This window comes from Carlito syrichta, unplaced genomic scaffold, assembly GCF_000164805.1.
Source record: "Carlito syrichta isolate Samal-C Ts95f unplaced genomic scaffold, Tarsius_syrichta-2.0.1 Scaffold279535, whole genome shotgun sequence".
In the NCBI taxonomy this organism is placed as follows: Eukaryota; Metazoa; Chordata; class Mammalia; order Primates; family Tarsiidae; genus Carlito; species Carlito syrichta.
The window spans coordinates 628,150-647,907 of NW_007223631.1; the positions used below are offsets into that span (position 1 = coordinate 628,150).

Below are 19,758 nucleotides of genomic sequence, written 5' to 3' on the forward strand. Positions count from 1 at the left end.
TTACTATTTTAGGTAATAAAGGCCACTGGATAAACTGTAACATGAATATACTCATTTTGTTCTCAGTCTACATCTCTCTTTGTCTTTTTCCTTAGTATAAGGTTTTTGTCTACAAAGTAAAACCCCAAATACATGCATCCATTTTTACTTCATTAAAAGACAAGCTGTGGTTTGGAATTGTTCATTCCCAAAGTTATTCCTGTTTCTTTTCTTTTCTCATCCCAAAGCTCATCTTAAACCAAATACCTAAGGCAAGTTGCAAATGACTCTCAGCGGTTTACTAAAAATGTCCCCAGCAGCCCTGTCCTGGTCCAGCTGAAGTCCTCATCCCATACATCATGCTGTTATCCCACAGGAATATGAATTCTTAACATCCTGGAGCCAATTCCCAGGAGAGGAAAGCTTGTTGCAATTAGGACCTAACCCTCTTTTGGCACCAACAAAAGCCATCTTCAGCAATTCAGGCATCAGACATTATATCACATGGACCCAAGAAAATCTTTCTTTCCTCCCCAGCAGATGTTTATGAGAGAAAACAAATATCCAAAACATGAACCACCGAGGAAGGAAAACAGCCAGACCCCTCACGTGTAAGCACCAGAGAACAAGCAAATGAAGATGAGGACAAAGGTACTGGGCAGATTCCTGATGTTGCCTTTTGTCTGCAGCACAATTCTGAACAGGGAACAACTCCATGCGCGCCTGATCACGCGAAAGGAATTCCCTAAACACCAGCCCTGCCAATCACAGGTCTTTGTGTCCACAGGTTTGAATTGTCACTCCTGATAGGCACGGCTCCAATTCCACACTGATGCACATTGCCCTCGGCCCTATGGTTCTCGGCACTATGCAGCCAGCTGTACTCTGGGTCTGTATTTCCAGTTATCAGTAGGACGCTTCCATGGACTGACCAGCTGTCATCTCTAATTCATCTTGTCCTAAACCACCCATCACCTCTCACACTGACTTCTTATCCTCAGTTCTGCTATTTCTGTCAGCAGACTTAAAATTATTCTCTGGTTTTAGGCGAGACATAATTTTCTTTTTCCTTTATCCCAAAATTCAAGTCTTTTTTTCAAAATGTTTCTCAACTTAGCAGCTTTCTTTCTTTCTTTTTTTTTTTTTTTTTTGTTGAGTTGGAGTCTCACTCTGTCACCCAGACTGGAGTGCAGTGGCCGGGACCTGCTGGGCTCCGGCGATCCTTCTGCCTCAGTCTTCCAAGTAGCTGGAACTACAGGCGTGCGCTACCACACCTGGCTAGTTTTTGATTTATTGTAGAGATGAGGTCTCGCCAAGTTGGCCAGGCGGTCTCGAACCTGTGGGCTCAGGCAATCCACTCACCTCAGCCTCCCAAAGTGCTGGGATTACAGGCTGAGCCACCAAGCCCGGCTTGCTTCCTTTCATTGTCACTGCCACTATCTCAGTCCAGGAAGTCATTGCCCCATACCTGTTACTCTAGAGACTTCCTAATGTGACCTCTCAAACCCTTCTCCTCCTCTGCCCAGTCCATTCTGTCTCCCACTGCCCAACCCATCTTCCCACAGCACTGCTTTCATCCTTTCTCAAAACCCCACAATTGTTTCTCATCTTATTCTATCAAGTCACAATGCCTCTGCCTGGCCTTCTGCAGCCTCCATAACACTTCTTCTGAAAACAACTGCTGCTTCCCTTTCTGGTGTCTGCTCTTTGCTTCCCAATGAGTCCTTATACTCCTCAACAAATATTTACTGAACAAATATTGGCCCTGGCAGTTGTGCTTCCTGGTGCAGGTACCCCCACATTTTAGTCCATTCCCAACCTTTTTCTAAATGACTCTTTACTTATTTGACTTGAGAAGGATCTGACCCACCATTGCTTGGTAAGGTCATCATTTCTAGCTAAATGATGGAGAGAAAGTGAAATGGGGGGAAAAAGTGATTCTTGTTCTAAAGAACTTATAATTAAGGACAAACAATAAAGCAATGAACCAATACAACAAGTAAAAATTCAACAAGAAGCTATGCATTTATAGAGCTAAGAGTAAAGCACTATGGGAGCAGAGGAAGACACAGTTCATCTGACTGAAGAGATCATGAAAGAGGTGGCCCTGGAGCTTATATATGACAAGATGAGAGAGGCAAGGAATGATGGGAGCAAAGAGGGTTATGGAGGAATGTGAGTAGATGGTTAAGCTCAGAGCAGATCTCGACCAGGTCATGGCCATTCCTGTCTCTGCCTTTACCTGTCTCTTCTCTCTAGCTAGAAGGTCCTCCCCTGTCCACCAATCATCATACCTTTCATATCTCACACAGTTTTCAAAACTCAAGCTCAAATTCTAGTTTCTTCACAGTGAAACCAAAGATTTATTACACGTGATTATTCTTTCCTGTGTTCCAGTAAAAATTACACTTGATAGAAATGGTATGCTCTACTTTTTATGTTCTCTAAAAATAGAGATTCAATTCATTGAATCAGGCTGGCTGCAGTGTCTCATGCCTACAATCCCAGCATTTTGGGAGGCAAAGGTGAGAGAATTGCATGAGCCCAGGGGCTTGAGACCAGCCTGGGTAACATGGTGAGAGTTTGTCTCTACAATAAATAAAAAAATTAGCCAGATATGTGGCACATGCCTGTAGTCCCAGCTACTTGGAAGGCTAAGGTGGAAGGATCACCTTAGCGGAGCAGGTTGAGGCTGCAGCTGTAAGTGTGCCACTACTATCCAGCTGGGTGACAGAGTGAGACTCTGATTCAAAGAAAAAAACAATTCATTGAGTCAGTAAGGCAGAATAATGACATTAAATAAATAAGGCTCCCATAGATGTCCACATTCCTATTCCTGGAATCTGGGGGTATGTTACCTCACAAGGCAAAAGAGACTTGGCAGATGTGATTAAGGTTAGGGACCTTAAGATGGAAAGATTATTCTGGATTCTCTGGGTGGGCCCCATCCAATCACACGAGTTTCTATAAGTAGGAGAGGCAGGCGAAGAGGTGTGTCAGGAGCTGTGACTTGAGAAGGATCTGACCCACCACTGCAGGCTTTGAAGATGAAGGGAGGGGGCCAAGACACAAGGAATGTGGGCAGTCTCCAGAGGCTGAGAATGGCCCTTACATGACAGCCAGCAAGAAAATGGGTGCCTCAGCTTGTGACCAAAAGGAACTGATTCTGTCAACAATCAGAATGAACCAGAAACAGCTTTTCCCTTAGAGCCTTCAGAAATGTGGCCCCACCAACATCTTAATTTTAGTCCAGTGAGACTACATCTGACATATAAAACTGTAAAATAATAAATTTGTGTTGTGTTAAGCCACTAAGTTGTGGTAATTTGTTATGGCAGCAATAGAAAACGAATACAGGCCCTATGTTTTCTTAATGGGTAAAGGCCAAGATTCTTAAAAACATGGATTTCTCATAAATATACAACATTTAACAATTCTGTTGGAAGAAAAATTCTATTTCATTTAAAGCACGAAGAGCAGGGAAAGCACTTTAGTGTTTTAACTTCTCTGTTATTAAGGAATCAGGCAGAAAAACATTACAAGAGGAAAATCATCATTTGCAGTAACCAACCACCATGTTCAGTCAGCACCATTTGTTTTTCCAGGGGATCATTTCTCCACAACCTGCAATTAGGATACTTTCTAACACCAGAAACTATATTCTAATCCTGTCATGTTAACCTATCATAGTACAGTCATGCATCACTTAACAATGGGGATATGCTCTAAGAAACGGATCACTAGGGAATTCTGTTGTTGTGTAAACATCACAGATTGTACTTGCATACACTAAGGCTGTGTACCCTATGACCTATCTAAGCTATATGGTACAGCCTGTTACTCCTAGGCTACAAACCTGTACAGCATGCTACTGTACTGAATACCATAGCCAGTTATAACACAATGGTAAGTATCTAAACACAGAAAAGGTACAGTAAAAATACAGTATTATGATCTTATGGGACCACCATTGGATATATGGTCTACCATTGGCTGAAGCATCATTAATGCGGCACCATGACTATATTTACAAAGGGTTAGATGCACCATCCTCATTCAATAAACTAATAAAAATGTCTATTAACTTCTGCTCTGGTTTCAAAGCATAATAAATTTCAGACCCCCATTTACTGAGTACTTAACAAGATCTACTGTATTGGGTGCCAAGGGAGATGCAAAAACAAATAAGAAATAATCCCTCTCCAAAGAGACCTTTCTAATACAAACAACTGTAATACAAGGCAGAAAAAAATAAGTGCCAAGAGGGATGCAGAAACAAGGTGTAGTTAAAACATTAAGGGCGATTTGGGGATTTCAACATAGTAAGTTCAAAAAAGTGGTGGGCCTCTAGCCAGACATGAAAGTCTTACATTGAATTAACGAAATAATTTTGAAGAATGCTGTAAAGATGTTTGCATTTTTCAATGTTTTTAAACATTTAGAAGTAGCATTTATCTATCAGCCATTGCTACCAATTCTTATTTATTCATTAAAGCACGTAATCTACTAGGCAAAACTTCTTTAACCTGAGCTGAGTTACATTCTCTAAATTCATTAGGTTTTATATCTTCAAATATTTAAAAGTTCAGATTAATTGTTAACATAATAGGCGGGATTACTCAACTTTTGTTGTACTACCAAAAATCCACTCAGCTCATTATACAAAATGTAAAACTTTTTCCACTTCCATTGATTTTTACACTTTACTCTGTCCCATGCCAAAGGAATTAAGGAATGTCTGGGGTCACAGTGAGAAGGTGCCTCTCCTAAGAAGTGCATATTTAATTTTTACCATCTTAAAAATCTTTTGTTTCTTAAATTCTTTTACTCAATCAAAATTTAATCAACACCTACTATGTGCCCAAGGCCAAGCAAAGGAATACTATTAGGGAAAATATATTTATAAGTGGTTGCAACAAACCAATCACTTAGCAAATATCTCCTAAGTGTCATCTACATACCATACATTCTCCTAGTAGAACCAGTACTTCAGGAGACCATGCCTAAGGGGCTCCTACAGAAATTTCTCTTGGGATAAACAGTATTGAAAAAGAACACCATAAAAGAGTGAAGAGTCACAGGATCAGAAAGCATATTTTTTTAAAGTTTAATTTTTTTGGTAAAGACAAGGTCTCACTATGCTGCCCAGGCTAGACTTGAACTCTTGAGCTCAAGCAATCTTCTTGCCACTGCCTTCCAACGTGCTGGGATTACAGGCATGAGCCCCTGCACCCAGCCCAGAAAGTATATTCATAGGTTCTTTTATTCCCCACCGATGACATCTCACCTTATGCTATAAAGATCAGATGATGATGTGCTTTAAAAATATTTACCAGAAAATTTTTCCGCACACATTCTATTGATGCACACACTCTGGTTTTTACACATTTTTGCAAGAGAGATGAGAGGGCAGACCAGGGTCTGTGTGTAGGTGAAGACAGACAGGAAATGTGTGGAATGGAGAAAAAAGAGCAAGGAAGTGTAGGAACAAAAATCGTTTAGGGTAAAGGAACAGAGGACATTCCTGAGTTTATGACATAATTTGGAGAAGTTGTGTATGCCACTTTCATCTAATCAAGGAGGACTTCAGGAGTGATGACAGCTTTGAATTGAGGAATCAATTACTAAAGGGTTCAACATGTGTTCTGGAAGTCACAAAGGAAAGTCAGGAAAGTGATTTCATAAGCAGACAGCAGTTGGTCTTTTTTCCCTGCTTTTATGGAATTATCCTAGTTTCCCTCCCTTTGGAGGTTTTCTAAGAACAGAAATCTACACTGGCATTTCAGAGGCTACATGGTGTACTGGGTCTATGCATGCTCTGGAACACAACACACCCAAATAAAGAGGACAAACAGAACACATTCTTGCTGCTGAAAATCTCCTTCCTTCCCAGCAGACTACTATAGTGTTGGGAAATAATCTTGTAAGAGAATCAATTTTTGAGTACATGAAGCTTGCTCAATGAATTCAGTGTGTTTTCCCTGGGAAGACTCAAGGCCACAGGGAAACATCTGTCTATTCTCTCAGCAGTCACTTACACTATCCTTACCAGATGTTCTGACTCTGAGCCAGTAACAGAGACCAAAATTCTCTTTGTCTCAAAGGTGGTTAATTAAACTCCCACAGATTCAACATCTTGCCAAATGTGTATTATGATCATTTCTATGTAATTTTCACTAACGGACTTTAAAGTTGAAAAAAAAAAGATCCTCTACACAAAATGGGAGTCCATTCTCTATCTTTTTAGATTGGCAAAAAATGTTTGATGATACCAACTGCTGCTGGGCATGCAGGAAAAGGAAAAGGTTACTTTTGTAACAATAATGAAGGAAATAAATTGGCTCAATTTGCCTGGAATAATCTGACATTCTCTATTAAATTAAAAAATATGCATGTACCTTGACTTAGCAGTTTCATCACTGGGAATCTAGTCTGTAGAGGTGTCTACAAACATTCACAAGATATAGCAGAAATGAATATATTTTGGTTATCTTTTCTTCTTCTTCTTCTTTTTTTTTTTTTTTTGAGTGGGGGGTCTCACTCTGTCACCCAGGCTGAGTGCAGTGGCACAATCATGGCTCACCGAAGCCTTGACCTTCTGGCTCAGGCGATCCCTCTGCCTCAGCCTCCCCAGTAGCTGGACTCCAGGCACACCTCCATGCCCAGATACTTATTTTTAAATTTTTTGTAGATACGAGGTCTCGCTATGTTGTCAAGCGTGGTCTCGAACCTCTGGATTCAGGTGATCCTCCTACTTCAGCCTCCCAAAGTGCTAAGATTACAGGCATGAGCCACCGCACCGGGTCATGTATATCTTCTTGAGAGACAATGGAATGTCACTCTTTTTCTAGAAGTCATGACTTTCCTTGGGGACTGAATACAAGAGCTTATGTGAAGCTTTACTTACCTATTGTTCAATGCTCCCCCAATGTCACAGTCACAAGGTCGACATCCATCCAAATCATTGCTTAAACCCCAGTGCTCTGGCTGCAGAACAAAAGATTAAACATCTAATGGTGGGTTCCTGTCATTATACAATAGACTCAGCAAGGAACACGTTAAGGCATGTTTAGGTTTTCTACCAAACACTCATTTTCACTATGAAAGCAGAAAGTCAACAAAAGAAAGGAGCATTCCTGAAGTAAAGAAACTGGAGCTGCTGTCACCAGCGTCAGAGAGTTGTACATAATCACATGCTTACACCAGATCACAGATCTCGTTTCTCAGCCCTACAAATAACCTCCGCCCAACAATTAATATGAGCAAGTAGGAAAGGTACCGATTTTCTTCATTAGAATTACTCTGGCAGTAGGAGAGTTATGGCAAATATTTGGCAGGCCCTTACATTTCCCCCCAGTTCAGTCTGTCATAAATCCCATGTGGGAAGCCCTCCAAAGGTTTATCTCTGTGGAAATGTAACCTATAGCTAGAACTAGTCTCACAACTGAAAGGTGAGGAAATCACTGAATCTTTGGAGGATTAGAAACAGAAATAAAAAGAAATTGGATAGTATCTATATAGGGAAGAAAAGCTTTTTGTATTTCAAAAATGAGCACAGTTTCATCAATTTATTTATTTTGTTACTATTATTTTTTGTAGAGATGGGGTCTTGCTATGTTGCCCAGACTAGTTTTGAATTATTGGCCTCAAGTAATACTCCTGTTCCAGCCTCCCAAAGTGCTGGGATTACAGGTATGAGCCTATGCCTGGCCAATTTATTTATTTGTTTATTTTTTGAGCTGGGGATCTCACTGTTGCCCAGGCTGGACTGCAGTAGCACCATCACGGCTTACTATAGCTTCAACCTCCTGAGCTCAGGCAATCCTCTTGCCTAAGCCTCCCAAGTAGCTGAGACTACAGGTGTGCACTACCGTGCCTAGCTAATTTTTTGACTTATTGTAGATTTGAGGTTATGCTATGTTGCCCAGGCTGGTCTCAAACTCCTGGGCTCAAGCTATCTTCCTGCCTCAGCCCTATATTTTATTTAAAAATTTTTCTTAGAGATGGGAGTCTTGCTATGTTGCTCAGGCTGGTCCTGAACTCCTGGCCTCAGGCAATCCTTCTGCCTCAGTTTCCTAAATCACTGGGATTATAGATGTGAGCTACCATGACTGGCCAGGTTCACCAATTTAAATTAGACTTTTCAGAATCTATTTTAAGAATCTATCAGGATTCTATATAAATATACATATTTAGTGGTCATAAACATAATTTGGGACCAATGAATCCTCCTAAATTATGAATGCAGTATAAGAATGTTATGAAAGATAAAGAATTTTTTTTTATCCTATAATTATTCTACTCTGAATCATTACAGTGAGCTTTTTGGTGTTATTTCCTTCCAGATTTTGTTTTCCTTAATGGATTTTTTCCCCTATGTAATCAAGATCCTATTCACTTTGTGTGTGTGTGTGTGTGTGTGTGTGTTTATAACAGCATGAGCATTTCTTGATATTGTCATTTTCAATGGCAACCAAATATCACATTGTATAGAAGCCTCCAAATTTACTGAACTATTTTTCCATGTCTTTTGCTCTGACTAATAAAAGATGCAACAAGACTTCCGGTGAATACATCTTTGTCTAATTTTCTGATTATTTCATTAGGATAGATTCCCAGAAGCAGTATTACTGGGCCAAAGGGTATGCATATGTCAACAGGCCACTGAAACATTTCCAAAATGCTTTTCACAAAGTATGAATGAGTTTGCATTCCCATCAGCAGCAACAAAGTACCAGCACCTCAGTATGTCCTCACTAGTAGAATGCATCTCGCTTTTAAAAATGTTTGTTAATTTTGTCTGTAAAAGTGATACTTCACCATGGTTTTGTTTTATGATTCTAACAGTGACAATGAACATCTTGTAAAATTATTTATTTGTAATTCCTATTTTATGAACTGTCTACTTTGTCTTTTAACATTTATACATAAAGGTGATGGTAGAATCAACAATGGAGAAAAAGTTTTCCCTATGAAAACTTGTCATACTCAAAAACTACCTATCCCATGTAATGAGGATTTACCTACCAGGCACTGGTCACAATGCTGTCCCATCACCAGACGCTTGCAGTAGCAGTGTCCCGTCTCGAAATCACAGGGATTCCCGCCTGGAATTGTTCCCAGAGGATTGCAAGCACAAGCTGTATTAAACAACAGGACGTAGAGAAACACAGACCAGGTGAGTCCAAAGTAGTAGTCTGAATTTAGAACTGCAAAGTAAAGGCTGGGCATGGTGGCTCATGCTTGTAATCCCAGCACTTTAGGAGGCTGAGGTGGAAGGACTGCTTGAGTCCAAGAATTTGAGACCAGCCTGGGAAACACAGTTAGACCTCATCTCTACAAAAAAAATCAAAAAATTTAGCTGGGCACGGAGGCATGTGCCTATAGTCCCAGCTACTGGGGAGGCTGAGGCAGAAGGATTGCCTGAGCCCAAGAGATCGAGGCTGTGGTGCTGTGACTGTGCCTCTGCATTCCAGCTCGGGCAAGAGTAAGACTTCTGACTTAAAAAGAAAATTGCAAAGTAAAATGGGAATTCTGAACACAGGAGAACTCTCAAACTTTTCAGCAGATAGACTTACATTTACAACCAAATGGATCTTCAGCACTTAAGTCATAGAAGCCTTCTTTGCAAACATCACAATGTTCTCCTTCCACGTTTAATTTACACCTACATTGACCAGCAATGAGACCGGCAGAAAAATCAGTATAACTATCACAAATCCCCTCATTCTGAGAACCAGCTGGGTCACATGTACATCCTAAGAAAGATAAAAAGTACCAGGTCAAAAGCAGCAGCAGCAGGAAACACAATGTGCCTCTGTATAACTACATACGTCCCTTCATTCTTCTAAATCTCACAAAAACGGACTAAAGAAGGTGCAACTACCAAGCAAGTTCCACTTCCAGCATCCTAGAGGGCAACTAAAATAACAATGGTAGGTCTGCTGCTCCAACCACAAGCTCTGAGAGAAGGATTTACTACAGTTCATTTCATTTGGAAAGCAACCTGAGGCAGATTCCATAGGCTGAGGTTTCCCAACATACGTTCGCAGAGGTTAGGATCTCGGATGTCTCTCTCCGGGTGCTGGTAGTAAAACGGTTTGCACTGCTCACAGTTGCGTCCCATGGTGTTGTGCTGACAATCATCACACACGCCTCCACTGATGTTCCCCGTGGCCAGGTAAACGGCCATGTCGAAGTGGCATGAGCTGGAATGTTCATTGCAGTTACACTCTGTGTGACAAGACCAACGTCAAGAAAAGCCTTTTAAAAATCAATGGACCAATGGAGAATAGGGTGGTAGGAAGGAAGCTTATTTAGAAAACCAGGGACTAAGTTCAGGCTAAATGGCAGTCAATGAGAAGGCTTTTCTGGTGGAAAAAAGGACACATCCATTGATGACATTGGTTTAAACCCTAATGCAGGTTAGAAACCTTAAAAATGTGAACTTTATGACATGAACACAAACACATTTATCTGCCTTCTTAGGAAGAGAATGGGGTATTAATGATAGAAAATCTCAGGGAAAAGCCATGGAAGCTCATGATAGAAGGAAGGCTGCCATTGCATTGAGGATGCTTTTGGGTCCTGCTCAGGGTGGGACTGGATGGAAGAATGTTGCACTAAAGGACCTTCCAGGTGATGCGTTCCTAGGAAATCGTGTTTGAGTTTCCTGCTCTGAGGAACACAGTTTGAAGGATAGATTTCTTCCTCGTATTTCCACCACCACACCAGGCAGGCTCTACAGTAAGAATTAAGGTCTGTTTAACAGTCATTAAGCTGGCCTTCTTAGATGCAGCATTGCTCTCTGTTAGCCCACTAGGCAGAGTTATCTTGGCCTAAACCAGCTTTGATCCTCTCACACTCAGGCTCAACAATTATCTACACCACTTCCTCTTGTCTTCTCACAGTGAAGCTTGATTTAGTCTGGCCCTCCTGGGGCTCCACACTCCAGCCTTCCCACCTTGTCTGTCCCCCTTCTCGCAACGGAACATCCTGCAGAGAGGGACTGCATCTTACCCACTGAAGCATCCTTGGCAACTGGCAATGTATTGCTGTCTATGTAATGGTTGAATTAAACCCCACAATCACTCCCCAGTACAGGCTCTGCGGTGGTCTTAAGAACGTCCTAGGAGCCTCATTCTTTATGTTGTTCTCCTTATCTGAAATCCCTCCCACATTCCCCTCCCTTCCACATTCTCCTTCTCTTCTCTCCTTTTCTCTCCTCTCCTCCTAATCAAGTATTCATCAAGGGCCAGCTGGATTCAACCTACAAAGCCTTGACCACTCCAGCTGTCATTGGTTTCTGAACCTCGAGAACAGTCCTCCTCAGTAGGAGCAGAGGCAGACATACTCTTCAAGGGGAGGACGTGTGAGGAGTAGGGAGGGGTTGTGGTGTTTCACACTACATCTCTGCCAGAGAAAACCACTGTGAGGGACAGGCTGGATGGAAGGGTGCCAGAGGCTGCAGCTGGGCTGGCATGGACACAAGGCCAAAAACTCTACTCCATATCTCTTTACCTTAATGGGCTGCAGTGCCATATTTTTCTTTCATTTTTCTCTCAGGGTCATCTTGCCTTAAAAACCGGTACAATGTCAGGGACGACATTTCAGTCTTTCACTATGGTTGCCAAACTATCCAGGTCAGTGCCAAACACATAGGTGCTGCTCAGTAAATATTAATTTAATAATTTAATTGAATGAATAGCACTGGTTTCCTAGAAGTATCAGTGAAGGTGAAAAAGAGGCAGTAATCGTTCTTCCTTCTACAAAACAGCCCACTGTTACAGTGCCTCTAATGGATACTGAAGTCTGAAGTGATTCAAAAGCTCCCTTTAACAGAGACTTACTTTTACAGGCATTGCTGTTTCGACCTTCAGCTGGTCTCCAAGGTAAATCATGGTAGAAATCCATGCACAGCTCGCAGTTCAAGCCCCTGGTGTTATGCCTGCACATGCAGTGCCCGTGGACCTTGAACGTTAGAAAAACAGGAATGAACAAAGCAAGGGATACTCACAGCCAAAGTGCTCCACAATTGAAACAGAAAACTCTTTCCAAACTAATCTCTAGCGCCATCGCAGAGGAGATCTTTGTGTTTATTTTCTCCCTCCTTCCAGTGACTTCTGTATGTCTTGTTGATGGCTACATGGCCTGCCTTTAGAATAGTTTCTATTACATAATGGATGCACAATCAATATTTTATTAAGCATCTATGAAAAGAATCCAAATGAACAAAATCAGTTACTTAAGATTACAAAAAAAACCTAGCTACTTAAGAGTTTTAAAAAATGATTGTAATCGAAATCTACAAAAGTTATAATGCAGAACTAAATGCAAACATACCGCCTGGGAGCCAATTCACATTACTGTAAGTTTTACCACTAGGCCAGTAAACTATTTCTTTTAAAAGGCTTTTGGAGCCGGGCTCGGTGGCTCAGCCTGTAATCCCGCACCTTTGGGAGGCTGAGGTAAGTGGATTGCCTGAGCCCACGGGTTCGAGACCCGCCTGGGCGGCGAGACCTTATCTCTACCATAAATCAAAAAATCAGCCGGGCGTGGTAGCGCACGCCTGTAATTCCGGCTACTCGGAAGGCTGAGGTGGAAGGATCGCCGGAGCCCAGCAGGTCGAGGCTGCGGTGGCCGGGAGCGGCCACTGCACTCCAGTCTGGGCGACAGAGTGAGACTCCAACTCAAAAAAAAAAAAAAAAAAAAGGTTTTTGTTAGCTTATTTTATTGTTTTTTACTTCAGGCACATGCTTAAATTTTTTCAACAAAAATAACATTTTTAAAACCATTAGCCACATTTACATTAATTTTTTCCTTTTATGCAAGGAAATACAAGCACTCAGGAAAAGATATAAATTAATTTGCTTGATGAGGCCCCATAATGCACTATTTGTACTGTATCACTATAAGGCATGCTTAAGATCCCTAAGGCTTATAAATGATAAATAGATGTACAAGGGGAACTCACCTTAACACTAGTTTCTATAGAATGGAATTCGAGAACAGGATAGACGGGTCCATCCTGGACCCACCTTGATAGGACTGCAGTTAGCAGAAGACTAAAATCCTCTCATTACCAGATGGCTTTCCATAAGCTGAAAGCCAGTTCCAAAGCACATACCACAATCAATAAATAGTATGTACTGGGAGACCCATGAAAGTAACAAGACATTAGCTACATAGCAGACTTGTTACACTATACAGGAAATATAATCTACCTAGCAAGCTTTGAAAGATATATAGATAAGATTAGAAAGACACATCTCTCCCTTTAGGCCCTGTTAAAAATTCAACTTTGTTAATGCAATAAAAGTTCTCACTGGAATAAAGGGAAAGCAAAAGTTTTAGAAGGGCTGAATACACTCAATCCTGCACCGTCTTTGACAAGGACTAACAATCTTTGAAAAGGCCACAGCAAGTAAGCAAGGCACATCCTTCATCAAGAAGGGAGGAGGCCCACAGTTTAGCTGAAGGGACCCCAGCTGGGGTAGAGTCAGCAGAGCCAGATTCGAGTTCCTACCTGTTGTGCTGCTCATTTACTCAGGGCTCTCTTGCAAACTACTCTTCTATCAAGAAAAGTTAATTTAGGAGATCTCGTAAGTCTTATCTGCGTTAAAATCCCCTAGGTCTATAAGAATTCTACAAATTGGTAGAATACCTTAACCCCCCCTTTATCCATTTGGCAATTCACCCAAATTTCAAACCACACATAATTTGCAAACATGGCATAAGAGTGGGAAAGGAATGAAATTAGAATGAAAAGACAGAAAGAAACAAACTCCCTGTGATCCCTCCAACAATATCCCAGGAGTCTGAGTTAAAACTTCAGTTTCTTTCGACTGAGATCAATTTATGCCTTCTAGCATAAAAACAGAATGCTTGTGGGTTTTAATCTTCTCTAATGTAAAGGCAGACACAATTGTTATTTAGACAACCTTTTAATCCTAGTTTTAATCTTACTTTAGCAACAGCCTGCAGCAACAAATTCCAAAAGTTAATTTATTGTCTATGAAATGAGCAGTCTGTACATTGTCATAGTTCAAGAGAAAACCAACAATCAATCACCCAGTCTAGTGCAAAGGGCTAAGCGCAAGAATGGAAGTCTGGAAAAGTAAAAATCCCTGGAAAATGTAAATGGCTTAAGGTAAGAGTAGCTTCAATTTGCATTTTCGAGTCACTGGTATAAAGGAAAAAGCCAGACAGAGGGCTCACTTACCATTCCTTCCACCTCTTCATCGAATCCGTCCACAGGGGCACATTCACTGGCATGGCCATAGCAAAAGCAATTTCCTCGAACCACCATATCATAAACTGCATAATAGTACTTTTCCCTGATTTCCATTCTGGAATCCAGAAGGTTATCTCCCAAAGTGTGCAGTTTCACAAACCTGATTCTCAAGTTGGTGATTTTTAATAAATCTGCAAAAGTCACCAAGAAGATGAAAAGTCTGATCAAGTGAGAATTATTTTTGCGTTGTTTCTCTTTAGAGAAAGCCATGGCAAATGGAAAGAGCATCAGGAAAGCTTCCCTCCCTTGTCTAATCTAGATGGCTCCAACAGTAAAGCCTAACATAAAGTCACAGCGACTAGAAAAAGGAATGGCTAGCTACATTCTCATCAGTTCAGTAAGAGTGTCTAATCTGTGATGAGTCTGTCTGTGGACCAATGTTTCAGGAAGACGTGTAGAAGCAGAGAAATTATAAGAATGCAGTTGAGTGAATGCTGGATTACTATAGGATGGCACATAGCAGTCTAAAGTTCTGTGGTACCATTTGGTTCCCACAGCAAATCGTCAGTCTCAAAACCAGAAAATTCCATTCAGGTGGGAAAGAATTTATCCAAGCACTCCAATTCTCATTGTTATTATAAGATAGTTAGAAACATATTTTTGTGTCTATTTTTAGAGGGGAAGATACTATCTGAAATTTCCCACAACTTAAATGACATCCAAGTTACCCAAATAGATTTAACACTATAGAATAACTACAATCTAAGGACTATCTCAAGTTTTTAAGCAACATTTCTGTCTACAACTTTTTTGTCCTAGTTTTACAAAATGTTTCCACATTTATCAAAATGATATAGTGATATAAGCATAAAGGGGCTTATTACTAGAACGCTGGGGCAAAATTATTTTTTCCCAACTACAAATTACTCATAAATCAATGCTATCTTTTCTTCTTTTTCCTAAATCTGTAGGTTTAGGCTTATTACAGAAGCTGGGCTATCAATTACATTCTGTAGTAACTAGGTAAAACAAGAGCCATCCAACTTTTTTTTTTTTGAGTTGGAGTCTCATTCTGTCACCCAGACTGGAGTGCTGTGGCTGCTGCCGGCCACTGCAGTCTTGACCTGCTGGGCTCCGGCAATCCTTCCGCCTCAGCCTTGCAAGTAGCTGGAACTACAGGCACACGCTACCACGCCCGGCTAATTTTTGATTTATTGTGGAGATGAGGTCTCGCCAAGTTGCCCAGGTGGGTCTCAAACCTGCAGGCTCAGGCAACCCACTCACCTCAGCCTCCCATAGGGCTGGGATTACAGGCTGAGCCACCAAGCCCAGTTTAACTTTTCTTCAGTTACTACGTTGTTCTTGCTGAGCTGGGTCCCAAGATGTTGATCAGTCCACCTGTGCTCACAAGCTCTGTAGCCTGAAACTGCTCCTAAGCTTTACTTTCATTTATGTTGATGCATAAGAATATGTAATTTACAACATAAGACAACAGGGTAGTGGTCCGATGCATTGGATATTTTCAAAGCCCAAATGCAATTTTAAATACTTATAAAATATGCATAGATTACAATGAAGCTATAGAAATGGTTGTGGGTAGGAAGGGAAAGTCCATGCATTAAACTTAGATTCTTTGTAAAACAAAAAATGAACAGAGAAACCGTGGTACTACTTAGCTGAATGGCAGTTATGAATGCCAAAATTTTCTCCTGCACAAATCCTCCTGCACAAAATGAGCACAAGCGCCTATTGACGAGAGGCCAAACAACAAATCTGAAGAGCAGCTGGAGTATTTAGAAACCCTTGAACTGATCTTTGTGGAAACCCTCAGTAGAGCAAATATGCTCCCCCTGCTCTCTCCTGCCATATTTAACAACAACCAAGCCTCATCTTGACTACTGGTCTAAGAGGCAAATCACTTTTGAAGTGAATCTCAGAGGTCTCCACAGTAGGGGTGTCCAAAGCTCCTTTGGTTACAAACTAAATCAAAAGAATAATCCGCTAACACCGATGCTTCTGTGTAATATAGAAATAGACTTTCTGATGCCATTCAAAACAAAAGACAAGAGAATCAAAATGATAAAGGCAATATATTCCCCAAGTCCCACAAATTTCACCTAAGGGGAGCAGACAGTGAGTACTTTCAGAGACTCTTAGCAGGAGGGGAGACAGTCTCACCCTCACTCTGATGTTCTGGACCAGTTCTATGCAAGACCTCAACAGCCACGTGAATGGCAACGATGACAGTTGCAGCTTCCATTTATTGGCACTTTCTACATGTCAGGATTTTCGGTTGGTCATTTACATACATCAACTCATTTTCCCTTAGCAACCCTAAGGTCAATACTAGCATCTCCCTTTACAGGTGAAGAAAAGAAACTTAAAAAAAAAAGTTTCAAGTCTATTATTTGCCCCAGGTCACATAGCTAAAATATCATAAAACCTGGTTTAACTAGGTCTGTCTGACTCCAAAGACCATTCTTTTCATTCTTGTACATTCTGCCTCCCAAGAAGATCAAAATGTAATTGTGAATAAGTTGTATATAATTGTGAATAGATCAATGAAGAATAGTGGCTAAGTGTGGTCAAGAGCTCTGGCCTGAGCACCATAACATTCAGGTTCAAGATCTCACTGTCATTTAATTGCCATCTCACCTTATGAATAACATCCAACTTTCTGAGAAACACAACCCTCGACTTATTGAATATACTGAGCCTGGCAGAGACTTCTGATTTCCCCCCAGTGTTTGTTCTTCCCTTCCTTTGATAATGCAAGTGCCAGCCAAGAGTTGTAGCAGAGCACATGGCCAGTTAGAGATCTTTCCAGAATCTCCTGCAGCACGGCCACATGAATAATTTTGGCCAATGGGATATGAGAAGTGATGTGTACAACTTCCATGTCTCACCTTTAAGTGCAATTTGCTTGCCCTCTACTTCCTCCTCCCCCACAGGTTGGGATGACGACATCGTGATGATGGTCTAACTCTAACCATGTGGATAAAACTGGGAACATGGGTGGCCTCATAGCTAGTGTTGTCAGATGTAGTGAATGAATATATAGGATGCTCAGTTAATAATTTGAATTACAGAGAAACAATCATTTTTTAGTATGAGTATGTCCAAATATCACATGGGACATAGTAATAGCAACCACAAATATTTCATGAGACACATTGGTACAAGTCACAGATACTATATGGGATACATTTACACTCAAAAAAGAATTTGTTGTTTATTTGTAATTCAAATTTAATCGGGCATTATCCTTTATTTTATCTACTAAGACTAATTATGGCAATTGAGCTACATTTCTTCTCTGGAAATTCCTCTGGTTGATTACAAAAGAGAAAGAAACTGCTACCTTATTTAAGCAATTGTATTTTGGCGGACACTTTGTTACAAAAGCTTAATCTATAGCCTAATTAAGATGCTTAGTAATAAAATTAGGCATAACAATCAACATATTTATGTATTTATAGCAGAAATTTTTTACTCTTATCAAAATGTGTTCCCTAACAGGGAAGACTGATGATGCTAATTTCAAGACCTTTGGTCAGGTATTATAAGCAAGGAAGAACACAAAGAAGGTGGGTTTAGCCTGGACTATTTAGACTGAGTCGTAGGAGTGCTCTGGGTAAGACTTATTACATGACTGCTGTTTATCATCAAAGCTTTCACAGGTATTTGAAAACCAGCTTACTCTGTATCCTCGGGCTATAAGGATCTTCTATTTTGAAAGCAGGATCTAAAGCACGAAATATCACCTAAAAGTGGATATAAGAGCAATTGGTATTTTTGCAATAGTCAAAAAGTAGATTTGCAAATAGAATGCAAAACCAAGAAGCCAACAAACCTCTCCTTCGGTTGAGGGTTCGATGTCAGAATATCGGGAATCGCAAATTATATCATCAACTTTTTTCATGGGGCCAGTTGAGATGCCTGGAAAGGAGCTCTCACAGTCATAGGCAAAGTATCTGTACACACCCCAGGTTTTCCCAAAGTCAGACGATCGTTCTATCAGCATAGCAGCTGGACGGAATGTCTAAAGGTGGGAACAAAAGTCTCATTTAATATTTTTTATTGGCAGTCTGTATATTTTTAAATCTCAGGTGCAAACGTCACTCAACTGTGTGCCACAAACACTGACTGCATTGGTTGGTATTTCAGACTGTGGCTGGATTTCAAATACTTCAAGCTGTTCCATGGAGCCTCTTCATGCAAAGAAAGTGTCTAGACTCCAAAATTTGCACTTTCCCCCACCCTGCTAGATTAGTAAGCTGTTTTTTATAGATGCTGATTATAAACAGACCTTAATAGCAAACACATTTTGATATATTTAGAGTCACAACATCCATAATAGGATTGGTTAAAAGTGCCGTTTCTTTCATTCATTAATTTAATAACTCAATAAATGTATAATGACTTCTGGCTCAATACCAGTCAGTGGCCTGTGTGCTGTCTATGTTATACATAGTTTAATGAGGCACAGATATAAGTGTAAATAATTTGCAATACAACACATTCAATACCATAGGTAAGTCACAGGCAGTGTGCTTTTGGAAAAGAGAAATGAATTAATAAAATAACTCAAGAAACTGGGAGAATCTAATAATTTCACTGCTATGTTCCTATCCAAAATAATTAAAAATAGGGACTCAAATGGATATACTTGTGCCTGACTATTCACAACAGCACACTATTCACAATAGCCAAAAGGTAAAAACAACCCAAGTATCCAACAATTGACAAATGGATAAACAAAATGTGATGTAAATATACAAATGATATATATATACAAATATTCTGCCATAAAAAGGAATGAAATACTGATACATGCTACAACAAGGATGAACCTTGAAAACAGTATGTTAAGTGAAATAAGCCACACAAAAGGATACATATTGAATGATTCCACTTATTTGAAATATCTAGAATTGGTAAGTAGAGACAGGAAGTAGATTAGTGGTTACTAGGGGCTGGGCAGAGGGGGCAATGGGGAGTTGCTGCTTAATAGCTACAGAATTTCTGTTTGGGGCAATGAAAAAGTTCTGGAAATAGATAATGGTAATGGTTGCACAACAGTGGGAATATACCTAACATCACTAATTTGTACATTTAAAGATAGTTAAATGGTAAATTTTATGCTATACATATTTTACTACCAAGGGAAAAAAAAGCTAAGAACACTTTATAGAGCGGATGGCATCAAATTGGATCTTAAAAAAGTGACAAGGTGGCTGAGGACGGTGGCTCATGATTGTAATCCCAGCAACTTTGGAAGGCCAAGGCAGGAGGATTGTTTGAGCTCAGAAGTTTGAGACAAGCCTAAGCAATATATGAGACCTCATCTCTACAAAAAAATCAAAAAATAATTAACTGGGTGTGATGGCACATGCTACCCAGAAGGCTGAGGAAGATGTATTGCCTGAGCCCAGGAGGTTGAGGCTGTAGTGAGCTGTGATTCTGTCACTGTACACTGTACTCCAGTCTGGACAACAGAGTGAGACCCTGACTCAAAAAAAAAAAAAAAAAAAAAAAGGGTGACA

At 40.4% G+C, this 19,758-nt stretch overlaps 1 protein-coding gene across 2 annotated transcripts in view; it reads right to left on the bottom strand.

Moving 5' to 3' along the window:
* Window positions 1-19,758, bottom strand: part of LAMB1 (laminin subunit beta 1) — a 77,465-nt gene that overhangs the window by 44,399 nt on the left and 13,308 nt on the right. For both annotated transcript variants that reach the window (XM_008052511.2, XM_021709733.1), the window contains 8 exons: window positions 18,066-18,254; window positions 17,913-17,976; window positions 14,201-14,403; window positions 11,829-11,949; window positions 10,024-10,212; window positions 9,558-9,737; window positions 9,007-9,119; window positions 6,887-6,966 (listed from right to left, as the gene is read on the bottom strand). In XM_008052511.2, coding sequence (XP_008050702.1) covers window positions 6,887-6,966; window positions 9,007-9,119; window positions 9,558-9,737; window positions 10,024-10,212; window positions 11,829-11,949; window positions 14,201-14,403; window positions 17,913-17,976; window positions 18,066-18,254 — 1,139 coding nt within the window. The remainder of the gene's footprint in view (window positions 1-6,886; window positions 6,967-9,006; window positions 9,120-9,557; window positions 9,738-10,023; window positions 10,213-11,828; window positions 11,950-14,200; window positions 14,404-17,912; window positions 17,977-18,065; window positions 18,255-19,758) is intronic.